General features: G+C 36.8%; 1 protein-coding gene across 5 annotated transcripts in view; it reads left to right on the forward strand.

Moving 5' to 3' along the window:
- Window positions 1-23,101, forward strand: part of CNTLN (centlein) — a 195,481-nt gene that overhangs the window by 44,672 nt on the left and 127,708 nt on the right. For all 5 annotated transcript variants that reach the window (XM_051643115.1, XM_051643120.1, XM_051643116.1 and 2 more), the window contains exons 4-7: window positions 4,997-5,146; window positions 5,737-5,916; window positions 12,161-12,294; window positions 22,658-22,820. In XM_051643115.1, the coding sequence (XP_051499075.1) occupies window positions 4,997-5,146; window positions 5,737-5,916; window positions 12,161-12,294; window positions 22,658-22,820 (627 nt within the window). The remainder of the gene's footprint in view (window positions 1-4,996; window positions 5,147-5,736; window positions 5,917-12,160; window positions 12,295-22,657; window positions 22,821-23,101) is intronic.

Below are 23,101 nucleotides of genomic sequence, written 5' to 3' on the forward strand. Positions count from 1 at the left end.
AGCAGCAATGAAGGATATACGTGTCAGCTTTGCATTTCTGCTCAAATTATTTTTAGGGATATTTTGATAAACTATCAGTACATATTTGAGTTAACTTTTTACATGAAATAAAACCCACTCGTACCTGTGTTTTCTGAACTTGTATATAGGCAGATGTGTAATACTGATTCAGTAATGCAGTCTGATCAAATTTCAAATGGCAGAACTATAAGTGGTTGGTTGGTTTTTTTTTTTACCATCCCCTCCCTAAAAATGTGAAAATCCGGGGAGCACTTTATGGAGTAATAGCATTTACAGCTGTTGTTTCAGACTCCTTTCTGCATGTTTTTAATGTAGTGGATAAAAGAAAAGAAGTCACTGAAGACTGGAAGTTTAGTGATGATATCTGCAACATCAGACAGTCCATAACTTCTTGTACTTGTATCCTAACGTTCTTTTAGGAAACAGACTCCCAATATCAAAGAGTTAGGATTTTGTTGTCACTTTCATGTCTCCATATACTGGTATGCTATCTAAATTCACGTTGGATAAAAATGAAATTTAATTTAAAAACTTTTTACATATCTATTCACATGAAATATTGACAGTTAATTATAATATCCAGTTGCCATGAAAGGACTCTGAGGTGTTCAGAGCTAAGACCAAAAAAAGACTGTATTCTCCCTTTAAGTTCAGTTCTGTAGTTTGCGTAGCTCATTTTCTTGGTTTGACTTAGCGTATGATTTTTTGTTCTCTGCAGATTGATATGAAGGTGTTTAAAAATGGTGTAGTTTTTGCCTGCTTGTATTCTCTGCTGTAAGATTTCAGCCTTTACTCTCTTCCTCCTATTATACAAGGTAATTCATAGGCTGAGGAAGCAAAGTGCAAAAATGTCTGGACAGGCAAAGGCAGATGATAATTTACTGAATTGTCTGTATCTCAGGAATTCTTCTTTATGACCCTTGTTCTGGCCCAGTCATGGCTCCCAAGTAATGCTCTTAGGCTGTTTCCCTTCCTTATAAGTATGTGGTATGAGCAGATGTGAGAGTAAAAGTTCAACTTATTTAGAGGAGGAGATAAGAACATACAAAGTGGTACCCAAGAAGAGTGCTTTGAAACATAACAGGATTTTTTCCATTCAGGTATAACTTACCTAAATAATGTTTCATTATGAATGCAGTAGACAACCTTCTGACTACTCAGGTCAGTTTGCTGCTTAGTGATTGACATGGTGTGTTTTATTTTGATTGATTTAAAGTAGTAAGTGGGTCAGTTATGGGGATAAGTCGTTAGTGTGCAAGTCTGATTCAGGATCATCTCCCTGATTATCCTGCAAAGTATGAAAAGTAAGTAGCTTATTTGAGTTTAAAATTTTATCTCAGCAATATGGAACAAACATTTGAAACAGATACTTCCATTTTTGTGCCTTCATGTCTCCATTCATCCTACCAATTGCTGGAGAACACCTCATTCTAAACCAGACCCACAGATCTTTAATTTCACTTCACAAATGCACATATGCTTACAAATTCGTGCACAGTATATAGTGAAACTAAGTAGTAACATGATGTAGCTTGTGTACTCAAAAATTAGATGCCTTAAGGAGCTGGAGCTGCATTTTGAGATTTTCTGCAAGCTTGTATTTGTGAATTTTTTAACTCTTGTTAGAGCCAGTAGACTCTTCCAGATAGGTAGATTTTCGAAGAGTGTTCTTCAACTATAAGCCTTGTCTTAATAAATGTTACACAAGCAGCAATGAGCTGAAAGGAAGACTCAAGGGAGCTGCTTACTCGCATTCTATGAGGACATGCGGAATGGGAGGCAGACAAAAAAAAAATAACCAATGCTGTCCATGGTAATGTGGATTCATACCTTTTTAAACATGCAATTAAATAATTTCTGCTAGCAACAATTCATTTCTGTAGAATCATAGAATCATAGAATCCTAGGGGTTGGAAGGGACCTCGAAAGATCATCTAGTCCAAATCTCCTGCCAGAGCAGGGTCACCTAGAGCACATCACACAGGAATGCGTCCAGGCGGGGTAACTGTAATAATATTTCTGAAAAGCAAATATTTTGCTTTTTGAATAACGAAAATTTAGCCTGGCCTTTGGTAGGTTCAAAACGTGAAAGAATGGAGTCCTTAGTTAAGAGGTTTCTTAGTTTCATTATCCCTTCCTTAACGTCTTCTGATAACAAACTAGGCTGAGGTGTTTTATGAACTGGCTTATGTCTCTGACAAAAAAATCATATAAATTTCTGAATCAGAAGTTTATTTTAGTTTTTCTTTGGAGTAAATGGAAGAATGATTATGACTGTATGGTGTCTGTGCTGCAAAATGAGTCTCTGTAGGGAAGTTAGTTATATTATAAAAAACAAACAAATACTCTGTAGGTTGAGGATTAAATTACCATTTAAACACTGTCTTAAATGCAAGCTAGTTCTTCATTTTCTGTCTGCTTTGTTGGTTGGAATTAATGACATCTGAGGCAAAAATCCAAGATATAATAATATGAGGTCTTTGTATTTTCTTTGACTTTTCTCTCTATTTTAGTTCTCATTTGTCCATTCTCTTCAGTTCACTCTGACTTTCTATTCCATGATTTTAAAGATCACTGCTAGAAAGTACAGAATTTCATGTAGTCTTTGAATTCTACTGTTGTTGCTATTGAGTATGATATACAACACCAATAATTTTTTTTTTTGTGGATAAAGGGAAATTTTTCTATGGGAAAAAAATATCCTTCATGCCTCTTTACACTATTTACTAAATATCACCTGTTTATGGTTGTTTATTTTCAATATTTGCTATGCAGGTTACCTGGATTGCATTACCTTTCTTATATTCTGAACTGATTGCAGGGTTTGTTCTTGCCTGGATGTATTTTCTGCTATGTAGAATGGTTTGGTTTTGGGGTTTGTTTTCTTTTTTTCCGGTAAGAAATGTTACCATTTGTAACAGTGTCTGGATAGAAGTAGTGGTCAGAAGAAGCTGTTCACAAAGTTTATAAACTGAATTCTGTTCACAAAATGCAAAAACTGTTCATAAATTTACCAAATATGGAGGAGCAATGTATAAAAAGGATTTGAAGATGGTGGTAGGAGAAGAAATAGAACAATAAAAATATTTGTAAGGAAGGTGGGAATGCAATGTGTAGAAAAAGCAAAGATGTCAATAGAAAAGAGGCAGACAGAGTAATTTGGAAAATGTTATAGCAAAGGACTCTGTTAAAAAGTAAGAAATAAAATGAACAAGGAATGAAAGATAAAATCCACACAAAGAAATGAAATAATGCATTTTTTTAATGACTAGTACATTTGCTAAATACATAGATTAATTTCAGGGCGCATCTTAAAATACATTTTTCACATACTTTACTGTCATACTCACTTGCTGGTGGTTTAAATAATAATTAATAAACTGTCAATAATAATAAATATTATCAATAAATTCTATATTATGCATAATGAAAATATTAATAGATTATTACAAATTAGTAAATTATACCTGCCAATCTTTGTCCTAATAATAAAATTTGTGAAATTAATGGGTTTTTTTGTGATTTATTTCTAGTAATTCTGAAACAAATAGTTTAATGGCTATTAGAGTAGTTGTCAAATGTTACAACACAGTGCAGCAGAAAGGACAGAGGTTTACTTTGTGCTCAGTAACTGCAGAGTAGGGAGAAGAGCATGCATATCTTGATGAGAAGCTGGTACTCAAACTGCTACTCAGACCCTCAAAATTGCCCCATCATTGTGTGGTTATTGCTTTGTGAACAGTTTCCTTGAGCAATGTGGGTGCTCAGGATGCTGGCAAAGTGACACTGTTCAGCACGCAAAGGAAACCCGCTTACCATGCACAGCTGGCTCTGTGTGTGGGACTGCTACCTATAATTCCTGTGGTGGTTCTTGTGAGAGAGTTAATTTGAGTTCAGTGGTGACATAGTTACGTACTTTTGCCCTAGATTTAAAGGGAGGTTTAGGTTTAGGTTTAAAATCAATGGTTGTTGAATATTACTTCAAATGTCTTCTTTTACATGTTTTTTCTCAACACATTTTCACTGTTTCATCTGTCTTGCGTGTGAAACAAATTTAGCAATCTGGTGGTTGAAAACCCTTATGTATGTTATCAGGAGTATTGTAGAATAATCTGAAGTTATATTCTTTTGTTAATAATTTTTTTTGTTCCTGAACATCTTTCATTTAGCATGTATAGTAAAGGCAAAGCAGTTGCTTTTTTGTCTGAAGATAAAAATATCATGTATTTCATAATGCAGGTACAGCATTACTGCTAGAAAGTTTTAGACGCATGATTTAGGAAAGGACAAAACTACATGGAACTAAAGCAGATTCCTGAAGAAAAATGCAGGATATGCATTTAAGAGTGAGAATGTTTTAAAACCAACATTATAAGAATAAAACACAAGTTACTAGTACATAATTTTTTTTTTTCTTTGAGATAGTGATATTTTGCCATATGTGTGTACATTAAACCGTTTTAAGTTGAAAAGTGTTGTAGTCTTTTCCTTGAGCTACAAGTTCAGCTAACTAATTTTTTTTACTACTATTTTGTATCATAATCTTTTCAGTTTCATAATTTAATAGTTCTTTAATAGTTCATTAATATCTTAATGAATTCTGGAGAATTTTGAACATTACCATATTGCTTGATTTTTGGTATGCTAATTGTGAAAGTTGGACAGTATTCTAATGTATTAATCCTTAAACACAAATATAACTTGTGTCTTTGTCTAAGCTTGACCGAATAATTTCCATTCAGTTCTGCATTTATGGGCTCTTTTGTTTAGTAGCAGCAAGGTGTTCAATTCCTTGTTTACTTTGTCATGTATTCATGCAGTTTTGAATTAAAATACTAATGAAATTGAAATAATGCTATAAAATTGTGTACATATTAATAGGTCTAGAATGCACTAGTCTCATATCCAGTACAGGCATGTTCTTTTACAATTGCTATTTTTCTGTAACAGATTTTTTTTTTTTTAATTTAAATAGAGGCTCACAGGACAGCAGCAGGAACTAAACAAGTTAACACAGAGAAAAAATGCTGTGGATGAGGAAAATGCCTGTTTGAAGAATGTGAATTCTTTCTTACTGAATTGTAACTTGAACCAGAAATTTAAAGATAAAAGGCAAGAACTTAAGGTATATTGACTTGTACATAGTTTCATAAGACTGCAGCTTTGAAGTAGTTCTTTAAGCAGTGTCAGCCTTTGTGGCATAGAAAGTGACAAGCTTGGAGAAAAAAATTGCCTTAGGCCTTGCTGTACCTTACTGTTTTCTCACATACCAACCCTGAATAAGATGCTTTAAAGCCAAGAATCCAAGCTTTATAACTTTCAGATAAATAGTTAATGATGGAAATAAGAGCAAAGAAAGTAGGAGTGTGAAGATGTGGCTTCTTGTAATTAGATTCTGATGGGACTGACATTATTAATTGATAAAGCTGAGGTCTGGGAGGATATGTCTGTGTGGGTCTCAAAAATAGCTGGGGACAGCATCAAAGGCAGCTTGATCAATTAATGGGCTCTTTGCAAATGTGTACTCATCAAAGCTGTCATCCAGCTAAAAAATATGACCCTTCCACCTGCATGAAAGAGGCCAATAAAAGTACACAGGTGACCTTGGCCATCAAATATAGAAGAAGCTGCTGTGAGGGTAAAACTGCACAGTTTATATTTGCTGATTAGTTCTCACTTTTTTTGTTTATCGGCCCTTGTGGTACTGTTCTACAGGACACTGAGGAGTGTGCACAAAAGAAGGAAGAGGAAAACAGACTGGTTATAAAAAGCCTGGAGGAGGAAAATAAGAGATTAAGTACATGCTGTGCTGACCTGCTAAATGACCTGGAGAAACTGAGGAAGCAGGAGGCACAATGGAAAACAGAAAAATCTGGCTATGATACCAGAATAAAGGTATGGGGTGGAATGGACTCCAGAATCTTATTTCAGAATTAACCTCTCTAGATATTTGCACTACAAGTTATTTTCTTTAAATAATAAGTTATATATTCAAATCTACCAGTGGGGACTTGAATTCATTTACATTCCTTCACTTAAGACCCACAGCTTTTTAAAAATTGATGTTGCAAAGCAGGAATCTGACTTCAAATAGTAATCTTTGAATATAATAATTAAAAATAAGATATACTGTATTTTAAGACAGAAAATATACATGTGAAATAATGAAAGCTTAAAATATTATCATGCACAATTTTCATCTCAATGTGTAATTTATTTGCCTGTAATTTGGCTGCAGTAGATGTGAAATTTCTTGTTTTGGAGAAACACTTTAAAACTTTAAAATTAACTGCAGTTTCAAATAAATTATGTCCTAGCCTCTAGAGGGCTCCACTCGGTAAGAGGCCTTATTATTGCATGCAATATATTAAGAAATTGTTTTAACTGTTTATTATGAAATGAAAAAGGAAATAATTGAATACATGGTAAAGAATATTGTAACTTTTATTTAAATACTATTTTGTCTTGTTTTCTGGTGAAAACTGGCAAGTAATTTTTAAACTCTTATAAGAAATCAGCCACAAACACTATCAAAGTGTTTCATGGCTACTTATGTATGTGTCTAGTTAGTGGGTTCTTTTTATTTACATGGCTAATGAACATTTGGAACACTGTGCTCTTTTATACTAATAAAGTGCATAACCTTCTCCTATATTCAATGTAGCAACTATCTAATCAACATCTTGCCTAGAAACATCATTTTTCCTCCACTAGCAATTCAAGGGTTTTCATGACACTTCTGATTGTTGTACTGAAGGAAACTCTTTGTAAAGAGTTCCATTCAGATCTGTTAACACCGTAAGTAAAGTTCTTGCAAATTGAGCCCTTTGAAGTGGTTATGATTAAAGGATTATAGGATTCTTAGGACATGAAATGGTTTGTTGATATATGGGGGAGAAAATCTAGTGTGTACTAAATCAATAAAAAAATTTTCAGGTTTTCAAATGTAGTGCTTATAACATCGAATAAATTTATGAAGGTCATTGTTACCCACACCCCCAGTGGTCCTCCCTGATACTCAAGAAAGCAAGTAGATGTATCCTAAGACCAACTTGGCTAACAGAATTAATCACCAAACTCCAGTGTAGGGTGGCCTGGGTGGAAGGCAGTATTCAGAAAGTGGAAAAAGTTTAAGTTACCAAGGAGCTCAGAAACATTGTGTGGGCACTCAAAGGTGGTGGTAACCAACCTGCAGTTGAGATTTGCAAGTGATGACAGGTATAAGAAGAATTTCTTGCACTACTTACAGTAGTAAATGGCTGAACAAGGAAAAGAGAGGCCTGGTGGTCAAACGGAAGGCTGAATTAGTGACAGCAGTTAGTAGATACAGCCGAGGCTCTGAATGTTGTCTTTGCCTAAATTTTCTCCAACAAGGTTGCCTGAAGTATTTGTGCCTGGAGACAGTTAAAGGAGAAGTGCCAAGAGTGGTTGACTTTGGGGATACTTGAAAGAACTTGACTAGTACACATTCATTGGAGCAGTTGAATTGCATCCAAGGGTGCTGAGAGAGTTACCTGATGTCACTGTTAGCCTGTTGCCTGTCATCTTTCAAAAGCAGCAGAGATCAAGGGAGATCTCTGATGAAAAGGATTATATAAGAAAAAAGGTTGGTTGGTCGCACTTCAGTCCCTGGGAATAACATAAAGAAAGTTTGGAGGTAATTTTCATAATTGGGAAAGTGACTAGAAACAAGATTGTTCTTGAGCAATCTAGTGGTCTTTTGTGACAGAATGACTGTGTCTTGCAGACAAGAAGATAACTTAGATGCAATTGACCGTAACTTTAGCAATATTTTTTATACTGTCTTGCTGTATTATTGTACCCAAGTTAGGATGTTACAGCTGGACAGCAAAATGTTCAAAAGAACTATTTAGATGTTCGGGTTCAGAGAGCTGTGATTAATGATTTGTACTCTTGACTGTAGGCTGGTATTAAATGATGTGCTGCAGTATCTATCCTGGACCTCTCTTCTTTAAAAGCTTGTGAGCTGGAAGAGGGGACAGTGGGCATGCTTGTCAGGTTTGCAGCTGACATCAGACTGGGGGGAAGTGGATTTGCATGAGGACTCTGCTGCCATCCAGCCTTGACAAAAATGGACCAGCAGGAGCCTTAACCAGGACAAGTTATGAGTCTTGTACTGGCAGACACCTGTGACCATACAGGGGCTCAGGATCAGTGCTGCGGGACAGCCTTGGGCACTGGTGGGCAGCAAGCTGCACTGAGGCCAGCCCTGTGCACCTAGAAAGCAATGAGGGCCAGCAGCACCTAGAGAGGTCTCGGCCCCAATAACCAGGGGAGAAATTTACCTCCTCTGCTCAGTAGTCTAGATACTGCACCATTTTTGCGTGCAATACTAGACAGACATCAGTAAACTGGCTGAAGGTGAGGCAGTGGGGCTGATGACCTCTCCTTGCAAAGAAAAGCTGTGGGACAGGCTGATCAAGCCAGTATAAAAGATGTCTCTGGGGCTGGGGCCATTCAACAGCATCTCCAACACCAACAGATGGGAATGGAAATGACACAGCCAGGCTCTTCACAGCTTTGTGTGGCAGAAGAGTGAGAGGCAGCAGCACAAGCTGAAATGGGAAAAACTGAGGCTGGAAAGAAGGGTAAGTGTTTTTCTCAGGAGGACAGCTCAGGAGTGGAGCTGGGACCCATACGGATTCATTGGACCCTCTCTATCCTTTGAAGATTTCAGTCCCTGACTTCATAAAACCATGAAGAGTCTTTTCAGACTCCATGGCCAAACCTACTTTAGACAGGAGTTGTGATAGGAGACCACCCCAGAGGACCCTGCCAGCCTGCGTGTGTCCATGGGTCTGATACTCCAGCTTCTTGCCTTTTTTGTTTTATTTTTATTTCTTTTTTTCTTTTCTTTTCCCTCCTGTGATATTAGACAAGTGCCTATTCATCTTTGCTAACAGACAGCATTGTTTATCTTACAAAAAACTATTGCAAATATTGAGAAACATGTTTAAAATGCTGTCTGCAAGAGTGAAATCTTGTGTTTGATCTCTAGGAAGTAGTACTATGCTGTCTTATAATTTCTAATCAATATTTTGTGAAATAATAATTTGTAAAACCACACAAAGTTATTTTTGTAGTTCATCAATGTTTTTACATATAGTTTTCCTGTAAATATTTTCTTGAAAGTTTGTGTCAGTTTGAATTAGTTCCTTGCTCTGTTCCTGACATTCCGTTTCTATCACTTGATATTTGAGCATCTCTTGGATGCCAGATTGGCTCGTAACAGGCTGCTTGTAAAAAATAGAGAAAATAATTTCCTTAGTCACAGAGGCAAAATACATTTTCATACTACACAATATTGAGCTGCAGATGATGTTCTGTTATATACATCCCAATATAACATGTCCCTGAAATGCTTTTAATGTATGAGAAAATTAAATAATAATGATATTTGTAAAAATGTTTATAGATAAAAATAATCTGAGTTCAGAAGTGATATCCCCTTCTGAAAGTCAGTCCTACCTCTCAGACTTGAGTTTTGGAGTCAAACCAGCATCTCTTTTTGTGCATGTTTTTCAGTAATAAACACTATATATAACAATATTGGAAGTGATGCTGTATGCAGACAATATTCAAGTTATTCTGCATTTATGGAAGGATGAAATGAACCCTTATCAATGTGAGCAACCTAAAAAATTGCTTTTAAAATGTGTATTAGATGATACAAATGCTAGATCTAAATAACAGATTATTTTGGAAAAGTGGCCCTCTGTTCAGAGACTGAGCTAAGTGTTCCTAGCCCATTTTTTTCCCAGTCTTTAAACCAGTCTGTGGTTTCAGTCTGTGCTGAAAAGCATCACTCATCATTTTCAAAGACTGGTTATTTCCAGACCTGCTATAAGCTGAATTGGGCTATAAAATTAAACCTGTTCAATTTGAGAGAAAAAGAATCTATGGCTAGTTTGTCCATTTAAATAATATTTCTTTAAAGATTTGTCATGTTAGCCAAAATCTGAGCGAGAAAGATGAACAGGAGGAGACATGATAACATGGCTAAAGGGGTGGCAATTGTGTTTTTTTGTCTTTCCTGTATATACATTCATATAAATAGTGTACAGTGTACAAAAAACTAACATAGGGTTTTGCTGTCTTCTTCAAAGTACTTCTTGAGGATTTCTCTTCTGTGCTTCCCAGAGCTTATATCAGCTCCCTGTAACTGCACAAGTGGAAAAGCTGTCAATCAGCCAACTTACGCATGAATGTGTCTCCATAAGACATTAAATAAGAATTAATTAGGCATTTGAGTTATTTTGTTGTTCTTTCCGTAGACATTACTTAAGTTATTGTTTAATAATGGTAAGAATGTATATTTTCCCAAACTCAGACAGTCGCAAAAGGCTTTGCATCTCAATAATGGCATGTATGTCAAATTGGCAGATTTTAATTGTAGATGAAATCAAGTAGATGCATTTGTTAAAATAAAAATCTGAAGGCATGAATGTCACAAATGGGGTAAAGTACTGAAAGAAAGTTTCCCTATTTTTAGTTTTGTTGTAAAACTTCTAAAGTTGTATTTATGACAACATAATTTGTTAACTATTTTTTTAAACCTCTACCGTGAAGAACCTCTGCAAGTCTATAGTGCAGTGTAAAATACAGGCAAGTAGAATTTATTCACAGAAAATGTGAGCTATTATATCTATTTTTTTTACATACATGATAACTTTTAGCATCTGCGGAAAAAACCCCTCAAAACATTAAGGAAAAACCCTAAGATTATTTGTCTTCCTGTCCTATCATGCTGAAATATTTTGTTATCTGAGAAAAAATAAGTTTTGCTGCCTAGCTTTTGAGATAGAATGATGACTTACTAGTCAGGTACACCAGGCAAGGAGTCTGAGATTTATAATGAAACAAGTAGTTTTCCTTCGTCATTCACTCATGAATTTTGCTATTTCCTCACATTAATGTTACTGTTACTAACAGGACATGATAGCTCTTGTCCAAATTAAAAGAGTTTTATTGTAGTACACGATAGGTCCAAATACATATATGATATTTTAATGCTGTTTTAAAGAGAAACACTTACTTGTTTTTCAGTTGTAAAATGTCTTGATAACCTTCAGTATTTGAGGAAATAATTTCTCTTTGCTGAAAGAGAAAAATGTGTATTTCTTTATTTCTTTAGCCAAATCTGTATGTAAATGGAAGATAATGTAATTAACTGTTAGCAGGAGACTAGAGATGCTATTGTACTAGAAGATATTTATTTTAAATTATTGATAAATACTGGAGTATTTTCTTTACTAAGAACAAGTGGTGGCATCCCCAAGTAGTATAATACCAAAGCAGATCTAAGGCTTCTGAAATTCTGCTCTAGGTATTGGTCCAATATTTCTCTTTCAATTTTTGCTTCAAAACACTCTGGAAGAATAGTTGTGTAATGCTTCCTAAGGACTGAAACACTCTCTTCCAAACTGCTAGACCTGCAGAGAACACTAGTAAGGTCACTATATAGATATTAAATCTTGCTTAAATAACTTGTCTTGCTGCTATATTGCCCAGTTAGACTTTCACACTTTGCTGACTAATGTCTACAGTAAGGGTTAGTGTAATAGACAAACTGTTTCTTCTTTACATTGTTGTCAACAAGCATTTTCCACAAGTTTGCCTGCACTCTATTTCTTTGTCTGAGCAAATTATTCTTGCACTGAATTAGAAGCACAAAATTTATGAAGCAGTATCAAAGATTCATCTGTGTTCATGGTTCTTAGTTTATGCTTGCAAAATCATTCAATTTTTTAGAGAACTTAATTAGGAGGAGATTTTTTTCCAGTGCGATCTCTACATAGCAAACAAGGTTTAATCAATTTGGTAGTGCACTATGTCATTACAAAGATTTGATTTAAGATTCTCCTTCACATGCAGTAAATGACTGAAGGAAAACTTCCTTCTGGAAAGAATGAGTGGCCATCTAAAAATGTGAATATACTTTTTTTTCCCCCGGTGTTTCACGTTTTTTGTACACATACCTGTATATATTTATTTAGACCAGTGTAAATACACACGTGTGTATGTGCATATCCATGTGTGTATATACATAGCACACATAGTAGACTTTAACTCTTTTTTATGCATTATCTTTAATACTTTTCAAATGCTTTCTTTGCAGCATTTGCAAACTGATTTGGCAGAGGCAAGAGAACAAATGAAGGAGTTGAGCTGTGTATGCAATAACTTGTCATCACAGGTAGCTGTAAAACAGGAAGAACTCTCCCAAAGGGATTGTGTTGTGATCAGAGCTAAGTAAGTAATTAATTATTTAATTACTTTTAAGTCTGAAACTTCTCAAAAAAATTGTTGTTCTACTTACAAAGCAGTATCTTTCATTAGTTATTTTTTTTTCCAACAGAATATTTTCATACCATTCGGTTCCACAAGATGTTAAGCTTTTCGAATTTATGTAAATGCTCTGTATTTTGACTCCTAGGGTATTATTACCAGTTTTTGTATAGGAGAGAACTTTAAAATTTACACTTCTGTAGTTAGCATGGGTCAGAGAACTACCAGTCTCCACTGAAGTAACAAAATGCCAATATTATTAGTCACATAAACATTTAGTTGGAGAGGCTAAATTGCCTAAACATGGAAGAGTTCTAAGCCTAACTTGAATTTTTTAATTAGAATGAAATCTAATGGGTCAGCAGAAGTCTACATAGGCTTTTGCTAAAGGTTTAATGTGGAGTAATTTAAGCTTTGTCTTTGTCACACACCATTTCTTTATACTGACTCTGTGAGATGAATGCTGCATTTTTTCACTCATGGAAAATAAATGAAGGATGGAATAAATATGATTTTTCGTGCCTGTGACCTAAATTGTCATCCTAGCATTTGTTGTTATCTTTACAGGAAAAATGACGTTTTTGTTGTTATCTTTACAGGAAAAATGACGTTTTTGTTGTTTTCATATTTAACAGTTGAACAGTTTTCAAAAGTCAATAAAAATAGGTATGTTTAATGGGAAATTGTATTGAAAGAAGCAAACAAAAGAATTTTTTTAATTAATCAATGGTAATAGGCTTTAATATATCCTGTATTTATACTTGGAAATATATTTCTGAGCAAAGAAGGCATTTTTAAATCAATTAATCAAGGTTTGCAAGGTTACAGCTTGTTAGCTGCATGTTAGGGTATTGCAGATGCAGTTAGCCAAGTCATGGAATTTAATATTTCTGAAAATGTATTCTTTGCTACTTGCTGCAAAACAGCGTCCTGGAATTTCTCACTGAAATATTACTTAAATATATAATTAAAATAAGTACCTTTTTGAACATAAGGTCTGAACTTGAGGTAAGTAAGTCTGGCAACATCTTTTCCTGTTTCTTTTTATGTACAGTCAGCTTCAGAATTTTTTTGAAAAGAGTTTGGCAAACTGATTATAAATGGGTTTTTTGTGCCTAAATGTTTTCCTTCCTAGAGACTTGACTGGAATTGCGATCAGTGATGGTGTTTTCTGTGTCAGTAGTATGTGAGTTATACTTGATATGCTGTATATGGATATATATGTGATCCCTGGAATTTTAATTCAATGTTTGCTAGTCTTTCTTAGTGAACTGCCTTTGCTACAATTTTCTGGTTGACTGTTATGAAAAAAGAGGCTTATATTAAATGGCTTAAATTATGCAAAATTCACAATTTCAAGCACCAGGTTTGGTAGTTAGCAGTACAAACAAGCACTTCAAATATTCTGTATTTTTTTTCCTAATACACACTACTGAAGTTTCTACTTATCTTCCCAAGATGTCGGTACATAGGCAAAACCATTTTGCTGTTGGCTGTTAATGAAAAATTCAAAATAATAAAAGTCTGTGTAGACAAAAGCCAAAATCTAACTTAAGTCAAAGAAAGCAACAACTCCTGAGTTAAAGGAAAAAAATCTGAGGAGAAAATATTATTTTCCTGTTCTCAGGCCAAGATCTTAGAACTATCTTGGCTTAATGATTGATCCATTTGTTTTTTCCTTTTTTTTAACTGATTATTTTATTTTATTTTTAGGTATAGTTGTTTTGACTTAGCCTTATGAGCTTTTATTCAGTGCTGGCAGAAAATTCTTCTACAAGCCATGTGGAAAATGCCCTATCTCCCTTACTATTTCCAGTTTCCCATCATCAATTTCAGACTTTTGGAGCTGGAAAAGACAGTCTGATTTGCAAACCTCTGTTCTCCCCACTGCTCTGTCTCTCTCTCCATGTCTCCTCCTGCCTACCTTCCTCACACTCCCCTTTTTTGAAAACACACCAGGAGTACAGTTGTAATTATTACAAGCAAGTCCTGGAGGAAGACAGAAGAAAACTGGCTTCCTTCATTTTGAGTCCTCTTTCATATGCAGCATAGAGAGATCCAGAAAAATACTCTTTCAGTTGAAGCGTTGATAATATAGTTTGAAATTCTTACAGTAGATGCTAAAATTGATTGGAAAAGAAAGTCTCCAAGGGTCTGTGTGCAAACTGGCCTGGCACTCTGTTTCCTGTGCAATCACAACATCTAGCTCTGTGCTACTCATCTGTTGGTTTGTTAGCAAGGGGTTTTTTCAGCTTAAAAGTAAGTATGTCTGTAGAGACTAAGATAAGAGCTTTTTTTTAAGGGGCAGCCTTTTTCAGCAAATTACCAGGGATCAAAATCCTGAAGTACTCCAGTCCTACCCTGGTCCTACGGAATAGCAGGTTTTTTGAAAATCCCACCTTCTCTCAGCAGAAGTCTATCACATACTTCTGAGGTGTGGAAGAAAACTTTGCTAAGACCAGTGAACAGACAGTCTTTACAGGATCCATCCTGCACAGTGGATGTCTTCAAGAAGCCAACACCTTTCTTTGCTGGCTTTGCTTTTGCAAAGCAGTCTTGATATCACTGGGTTTAATTTCAAATTCCTGAACTAGCTGTGAAATGCATTTCTCTGTTATTTCTCTGTGTGCCCTTTCTGCCAAGAAGGAATCCTAGGTTGCATAAAGAAGAGTGTGGCCAGTAGGTTGAGGGAGGCGATTCTCCCCCTCTTCTCTGTCCTAGTGAGGCCACAGCTGGAATACTGCATCCAGTTCTTTGCTCCACAGCTCAAGAGAGACAGGAAACTACTGGAGAGAGTCCAGAGGAGGGTGACAAAGATGACAGGGGGATTGGAGAAGCTTTCTTAGGAGGAAGGGCTGAAGGGGCTGAGACTCCTTAGCCTGGAGATGAGAAGGCTGAGGGGATACCTTTTCAATGTATATAAGTATGTAAAGGGTGGGTGCAAGGAAGATGGAGACAGGCTCTTCTCAGTAGTTCACGGTGTCAGAACGAGGGGCAATGAGCACAAGTTGGAACATAGAAAGTTCCATTTAAATATGAGGGAAAACTTCTTTACAGTGAGGGTGACAGAGCACTGGAACAGGCTGCCCAGAGAGGCTGTGGAGTCTCCATCTCTGGAGGTATTCAAAACCCACCTGGATGCAGTCCCATGTAAAGTGCTTTAGGTTATCCTACTTCAGTGGGAGAGTTGGAGTAGATGATCTCTAGAGGTCCCTTCCAACTCCAGCAATTCTGTGATTCTGTTATATTTTCCATCTTTGTATTCAGTACAGATTTTCTGGATCTATTTAGAGTCCCTGGTAGCCTTTCAGTTTTTGTTGTCAGGAAGAATGTTTGTTAGATCTTGCCCAACACTATTCACAGGGACAGGAAAACTAATGAGATGGCATTGGCGCAGTTAAACTTCCCACCAAGATGCCTATGCTTGTCTTATTTGGAACTCCAGTGAGAGCAAGTTTCTGCCTGGGTAACGCCAAGCCTGTATTTAGAAAGAAGTTCTTTCTTTCTTGAGGGTGGTGGTGCATGTTGCCCAGAGAAGTTGTGGATGTCCCCTCCCTGGATGTGTTCAAGGCCAGATAAGATGGGGCTGGGAGCAACTTGGTCTAGTGGGAGCTGTCCATGCCCATGTAGAAGGGTTGGAACTACATGATCTTTAAGGTCCATTTCAACCCAGACCATTCTATGATTCTGTGATCTTGCTCTTTGTTTCTGAAGATCAACTCCAATGCATTTGTGCTTTTTTTGTTTTAAAATTATGCTAAATACCAGGATTTAGAATTTTGTGTTTACTGATGAGCAGTCTGTGTCTTACTCTGAACATGAAACTGAGACTTGAGCTTTGCTGTCACAGGTATCCAGGAAATTCTAAGCTGTTTGCTGATACAGTAAGCTCTATCCTAATATGAATTAGAATGACTCATCTCTTTGTTCTTACTGGGTGTGTGCTGGGACTTTATTCCTTTTATTAGTCTCTAGTCCAAATCTATCCGTGATCAGTATATAACTACTTCTTTTGTAACAATACTCTTTTCATTGTTGTTGTTGCCCATGCTGGTTTTTTACCTCTGTGCTGTAAATTATGAGGCAGTTGGTTTTCTACTCAGCCCGGATTTGGCTGCTCTGGGATTTTCAGGTTACTCTTTGCTGTGTGATGTAAACCATTTAATAGTAACTATGCCATTCCCCTGAGAAACCCTAATTCATAGTGCCTGTCAATGTGTTGTATTTCTAAACTACAGGTAATGGAATCTACAGATTTCCTGATTTACCCCAAACCCTCTAATATTCCCTTGGTAGCAAGGGTAGCTGAGGTATGCTGGAATTCCAGCATATTCACCAGAACTGTGGTAGTGAAACACAGCCAACAACATCATCTGAAGTTGTGGGTGTGATGAACATTAATTCTGTTTGCAGCACAGGTAGCTTCTGTATAGCTTCTGGAGTGACACTAGTTACTTACTTCACTTAGATCTCTGGGAATCCAGAGTTTACTCTTAAACTGTTGGTATATGCAGCATGTAAAGGTTTTATTTCATGTTAACCTCTAAGGACAGGAGGGAGCTTTAGTTCATGCTCTTATCAGATGTGAGCACCACATGAATCCTAAATATTGTTTTGGCAAGACAAGGTAGCAAATGTTGGAGCTTGCTGCAGTCTAGTTTGTAGTAGTGTCTTCATGTACTGTCAACCTTGCAATGTTTAAAGGAAAATTTGCTAAGGTTATTTTAATCTTACTTAATAAGATTCCTTTTTAGTAAGAAAAACCTGACTGTTTTTCATAGCAGGCTCTTCCTTGTGACTTGATGAGGGTAGCTCACTTTCTGTACATTTCTTGGTTTCCCATTGTATTGGTCTTGATGTCTTAGATTAGAGACAGAGATGTGGGGTTTTTTTGCTCTCAGTAGTGTTTAGTGACTCCTATGTTAACTGGACTTAAATACTCTCAGTGTGTCCTGGTGTGTTTGTTTGTGGGGAGGGTTGAGGTAGTGGGGAAAAAAAAGAACCTAGTAGATGTTTCATTTTTGGTGCTTATCCAAGAGAACGTTGTATTTTTAGTCAGAGTTGATGATGGTGACTTTCTTCTTCAATTTGTGTTAGTGTTTGTTTAGAGTGTACTATATCAAAACATTTTATCAAAATGTCCTTATATTTGTATGCAGATATCCTACTTGTATGCATATATTTACACATCTAGATATAATTTATATATTTTACATGTAGATGCGTATTTTCTACATGCCTGTGTACCTATAGACAGGGATATACATGTGTATATGCAGGTGTATAGATACACACATTTATTTAAAATGCCTCTCATTACGTTTGTTACATCCAATTTGCAATTTTTAAAATCTTACCTCTGTTACATGCTTGCTTGCGATTATCATTTTACTTAGGACTTGACATCCTTATCTTGCTACAGTGATACGAAGTTGTTTCTTTTGTAGAGTGCTTAGTAATTTGCTGATTGAGTAAGCATTAATAAGTAAGCATTTGAGTAAGCATATTAATAGATATTTTGATCAGAAATTAATTTTTATCTTGTAACTGTTTTTCTGATTATCGTGGGAATGATTTTGTATACTCTCTTTGAGCACAGTGCAGGCAAATTAGTAACAGGATCACACAGAGTCGCAGAGTGATAGAGACTGACAGACACCTCTTGAGATTGTCTACTCCTGCTGCTTTAGTGGGTCCAACTCTCTGCTCTACCAGGCTACCCAGGATGGTGTGTACTCGAGTTTGAGTATGTACAAGAATGAAGACTGCAACCCATCTGAGTTGCTAATGCCAGTGTTTGCCCACTTTTACAGGGTAAAAAACATTTTTCTTGTATTTAACTATAATTTCACCTGGTTTTATTAATGCCTATTGCCACTTTTCTTGTGACTGGGCACCACTGAGAAGAGTCTGGCTACACCCTCTTTATAGACTCAAGTCAAGTATTTATACATGTTGATGATATCTCCCTGAGCGTTCCCTTTTCCAGGCTTACCCAGCCTCTCTGTGCATGGCAGATGCTCCAGTCCTTTCATCATCTTTGTGGTCTTTCACTGGACTTACTCTAGTATGTCCGTGTCTCTCTTGTACTGAGGAGGCCAAATGGGGGGCACAGCACTGAGATGTGTCTTACCATTCTGAAGAGGGGAATGATCACCTCCTTGCCTCTGCTAGCAGTGCTTTTCTTAGTGCAGCTCAGCTTGTCATTGGCCTTTGCCACAAGGGCACGTTACTAGCTCATGGTAAATCTAGTGTCCACCAGGATTCCCATGGTGTTTTCTGACAAGCTGCTTTCCCAGCTAGTCAGCACCCATCCTGTGCTAGTATATCGGATTATTGCTCCCCAGGGGCAGTAATTTGCACTTCCAATTGTTTAACTTCATGAGGTTCCTGCCCGCTCATTTGTCCAGCCTGTCAAGGTCCCTCTGAATAGCAGCACAAATATCTGGCAAAACAAATATTGCTCCTAGTTTTGTGTCGTTAACAAACTTACTATGATTTACTCTGTCCCATTGTCCAGGTAATTAATAAAGATGTTAAAAATGATTGGCCCCAGTGTTAGCCCTTAGGATGCTCTTCTGGTGCCTGGTCTTCAAGTATATTTTGTGCAGCTGATCACAACTCTTTAGGCCCAGTAGTTCAGCCAGGTTCAAGTCCACCACTTACTGCTTACCTAGTCTACAACTCATCAATGCATATATTAGCATTTTATGGGAGGCACTGTCAAAAGCCTTACTACAGTCAAGATAAAAAAAATCCCTCATCCACTGAGATAGTTATTTCATCAGAGAAGGCTGTCAGGTTAATTAAGCATAATTTACCCTTTGTAAATTCATGATGGCTATTTCCAATGATCATCATGTCCTTTATGTGGTCCATCACCTTCTGACAGATTGAGCTGAGGCTGACTGCTCTTGTTTCCCAGATCCTTCTTCTTGAACATAGGAGTGACATGTTTTCTTCCAGTTCTTAGGAACCTCCCTTGATAACCATAACCTTTCAAGGATTGTTAGCCTTTCTCAGCACTCATAGGTGCATCACATCAAGTCCCAGGCATGTGTGTATGCCCGGTTTGTTTAACGGCTCCCTGATCTGATGCTCCTCCACTGAGACTATGAGTCACAGGGACCTGTGATTTCTGGAGGCAAGTGTGGCTTTTAAAGACAAAGCTGAAGAAAGCATTGAGTACTTTGGCCTTTTTTATGTCCTTCACTCCTAGTGGCCCTGCACTTTCCAGCAGTGAGCCCACTTTATCCCTTGTCTTGATTTTGCTGCTGATGTACTTACAGATGCCTCTTTTTGCCCTTTATGTCTCTCACCAAATTCAACTCTACACAGATTTTGGCTTTCATAATCCTATCCCTATTTGCTTGGATAATGTCTCTAAATTTCTTGTGGTCTCCTACACTTGCTTCTACATCTTGTATCCTTACTTTTACACTTGAGTTTAGTCAGTAAATGTCCATTTTCATCCATGCAAGCCTCCTGCTACCTTTGTTTGACTTCTTGCTCATTGTAATGGACCATTGTTCATCTTGGGAGGTTGATCCTTGAAAATTAACCAGCTCTCAATGACCCTTCTCTCCAGGCTGGTATTATACTGGTTTCTTCCAAGTAGTTCACTGAAAATGCCCAGGTTTGCTGTCCTGAAATCCAGGATTGTGATCCTGCTTTTTGTCTTTCTTCTTCCTCTTAGGATCCTGAATTTCCATCATATCAAGGTTGCTGCAGACAAGGCTGCAACTGACCTTTACATCCCTGGCTGGTTCTTGCTTGTTTGTAAGTATGAGGTTCAACAATGTGTCTCCCCTCATCAGCCTGTCAATTGCCTGTGGCAAGAAGTTCCTCAAAGCACTCCGTAAACCTCCTGGATTGCTTGTGCCCTGCGATGTTCTCCCTCCAGCATATGCTGGAGTGATTAAAGTCCTCCATGAGGACAAGGGCCTGCAAACATGAAAGTTCTTCCAATTTTCTGAAGAGGCCTTCATTCTTATTACTGGTCAGAAAGGACCAGCAGGCAGCCACCAGGTATTCCACATTGATCTGCCCACAGGAGACCCACACACTCTCAGCTGGCTCATTGCCCATCCCAAAGCAAAGCTCCATCCATTTACACTACTCTCTTGCATGAAGAGCAGCTTCTTGAAATCCCAGCCTGTCCTTCCTAAAGAGCCTGTGTCCATGCATGGCAGGACTCCAGTCTTGTGAGTGATCCCATCTTGTCTCTGATCCCAATGAGCCCTGCAATATCAAAAAGATCTCTGATTCCTCCTGTCATCCTGCATGGGGACATCCTGTGTGCATCTGATCAGCAGCTGCAGATGGGCACCTGGTTTTCCCTATTTCCCAGGAAGATTCTTAAGGGCCTCCTACACACTGATGTCCTGTCAGTACTCCATTTTTCATTTGCCTGTGCATGAGTTGGTCCTCCCTGAGCCTTGTATTGTTCAGTGTAAGGTCTCTCCTGTCCACACCAACCAGTGCCGTTTGCTTACCGGTCCAGGCCACATCTCCCTCATTTTTACTTGCTCAACATCTCTGTCCCCTACCATTCCTAGTTTAAAGCTTCCCTCACCAAGATGGCCTGTCTGATATCAAAGGTGCTTTATTCTGGGAATTTATTTGTATTGACCTATTGGTGCTGAATAATTCCTGGTAAGACTGAGCATCATTTTGTCCTTCCTGTGTAAAATTAAATAAAATAAGGTTCCCCTTGTGGATTTGCAACATAAAAATAGTACCTCATTCACTGAAATGGATAAAAGTAGCTGCAATGTACAACTTAAAAATAAAGGGTTTCAGAAAGTGCTAATATATCCCTGTGTCCTCATCTCTACTGCTGTGCTTGTAAGCAGAATTAAATTATTATATATGAAGTACATACTGCAGTTTTACTCTGATTTTGTCACAGAAAGAGTCCTTAATGCATCTCTACAGTTGTTAATTTTGAGGAGCTACTTTACATTTCATTGAGAACAGCAGGACTTAAATACTCTTAAGTGAGCATGTCCTTAAGTGTTCTGTGTTGCCCTGTTAATAGGCTTTTTTAAAACTGTACTTTCTTAACAACATTAACTTGTCTGACTTTGCTATTGTGGCACATGTAATTTCATTTTTATATAATGATTAAAATATTTTACCTTTAGTGAATAATTCACATATATAATAGTGGCACAAGTCTTAAGGAATGTTTTTTGGATAGTTCTCTTAACATGTTTTCTTTGTCATTCTGTGGTTTCTCAGGAAAAAAAAAAAAAGAAATCTGGTATTGCTGCTTACTTTTTGTATCCTCATCCTTGAACATCTCTAGCAGTATTACAAAAATTAAATAATAGCTCTTGCTGTTAATCCAAATTGTAAGCACTGAGAAGTTATGTACGTGTTGAAGGTCACAAAGAAAATTCTTTGTGAAAGTAAGGGAGTAAATTAGTTGGAGTAATAAACTTGTATCTCAGTATCCAGATGAAACGCTAGTGTGAAATGTGCATGTGAACTAAACAGGGAATAAATGCGAAAATATATAAAAAGGGATTAATGGAGTCATCTGAACTTTTAACAAGTGTTACAGCAAATATTCCAAGTTTTTAATAAATGTTGGTAAGAGTTACTGATCTTAGTTTCCACCCTGATTTATAAGCTCTACCAGCAATACAGTAAAATTCTCAAGCAGACTGATTATACTAGGGCTATGCTATGATTGCATCACAACACAATTCCTATTACTGTGTTTGTATTTTTATTGTTAAATTATATAATACACACTAAAGTGTGTGTGCTTGGCTTATGGTTGTTGCAGTATGCTGTACCTGCAGTCAAAAAGTAATTTATCAGCAGAAATACTTTTTATGTGTAGGGAGCAGATGCACTTCAGAGAAGAGACTTGTATTAAACATACTTTGCAAATTAAGAAAAAAGGTTTGTTTTGTTTTGTTTTTTTCTGATGGTTGTAGTTAAAGAAAAGTGAACTTATTTTATGGGCCGCATGTTTTAAATACTTAATGTTTCAACACTTTCTATTAAAGAGTTAACTGAATATTGATTACAAAGTGTTGATACAGTAGTGAAAATCTATTTATTTTAAAGCAGTTAGAGCATCAGAGGGAAACTGATAGGCATTCCATTTTGAAATTAACTGTTTTGTAGATATATCACAAAGTATGTGATAAATATTTTATGTGTAACTTCTAATGTTTATAATGCAATTGACAGAAAAATAAATGAAAATAAAAAGCTCGTTATCTACAATAAAACTATTTTAATGCAATTCTTTAATGGAGGTCAGTGTTGTTATTTTTCCTAATTTCTCTTTATTGCTTGTTTTGCACAGGAAGGAGTTACAGGAACTGCAGAATCTTTACAAGCAAAACATTGAACATACAGCAGGGCAGGCTGAGCTGATAAAGCAGCTTCAGGCTCTCAATAGTGATACACAAAAAGTACTGGAAGACCAAGAAGATACTCACACAGCTGAAACATCCTCATACCAAAAAGTATGTAATTCTGCTTTATGATCATAGAGCTCATATTAATATCCATCTTTACAGCATCAGTGAACAAATTATCAAAGCACTATGTACTGTTGCATCCTTTAGATCTCTGGATCTTTATTGTTAGCAAAATATGGCTGGCAGAGTAACACGGTTTATTGAACTAATTACATGCTAGCATATATAGCCTCTAGCTTACAATGAATGGATGAGCCTTAAAAATTAAGGTTTAGTTACATCTGAGGAAAAACAGGAGTGAATTGCCAAGCAAAAAAATTTCGTTA

This window comes from Apus apus, chromosome Z, assembly GCF_020740795.1.
Source record: "Apus apus isolate bApuApu2 chromosome Z, bApuApu2.pri.cur, whole genome shotgun sequence".
NCBI lineage: Eukaryota > Metazoa > Chordata > Aves > Apodiformes > Apodidae > Apus > Apus apus.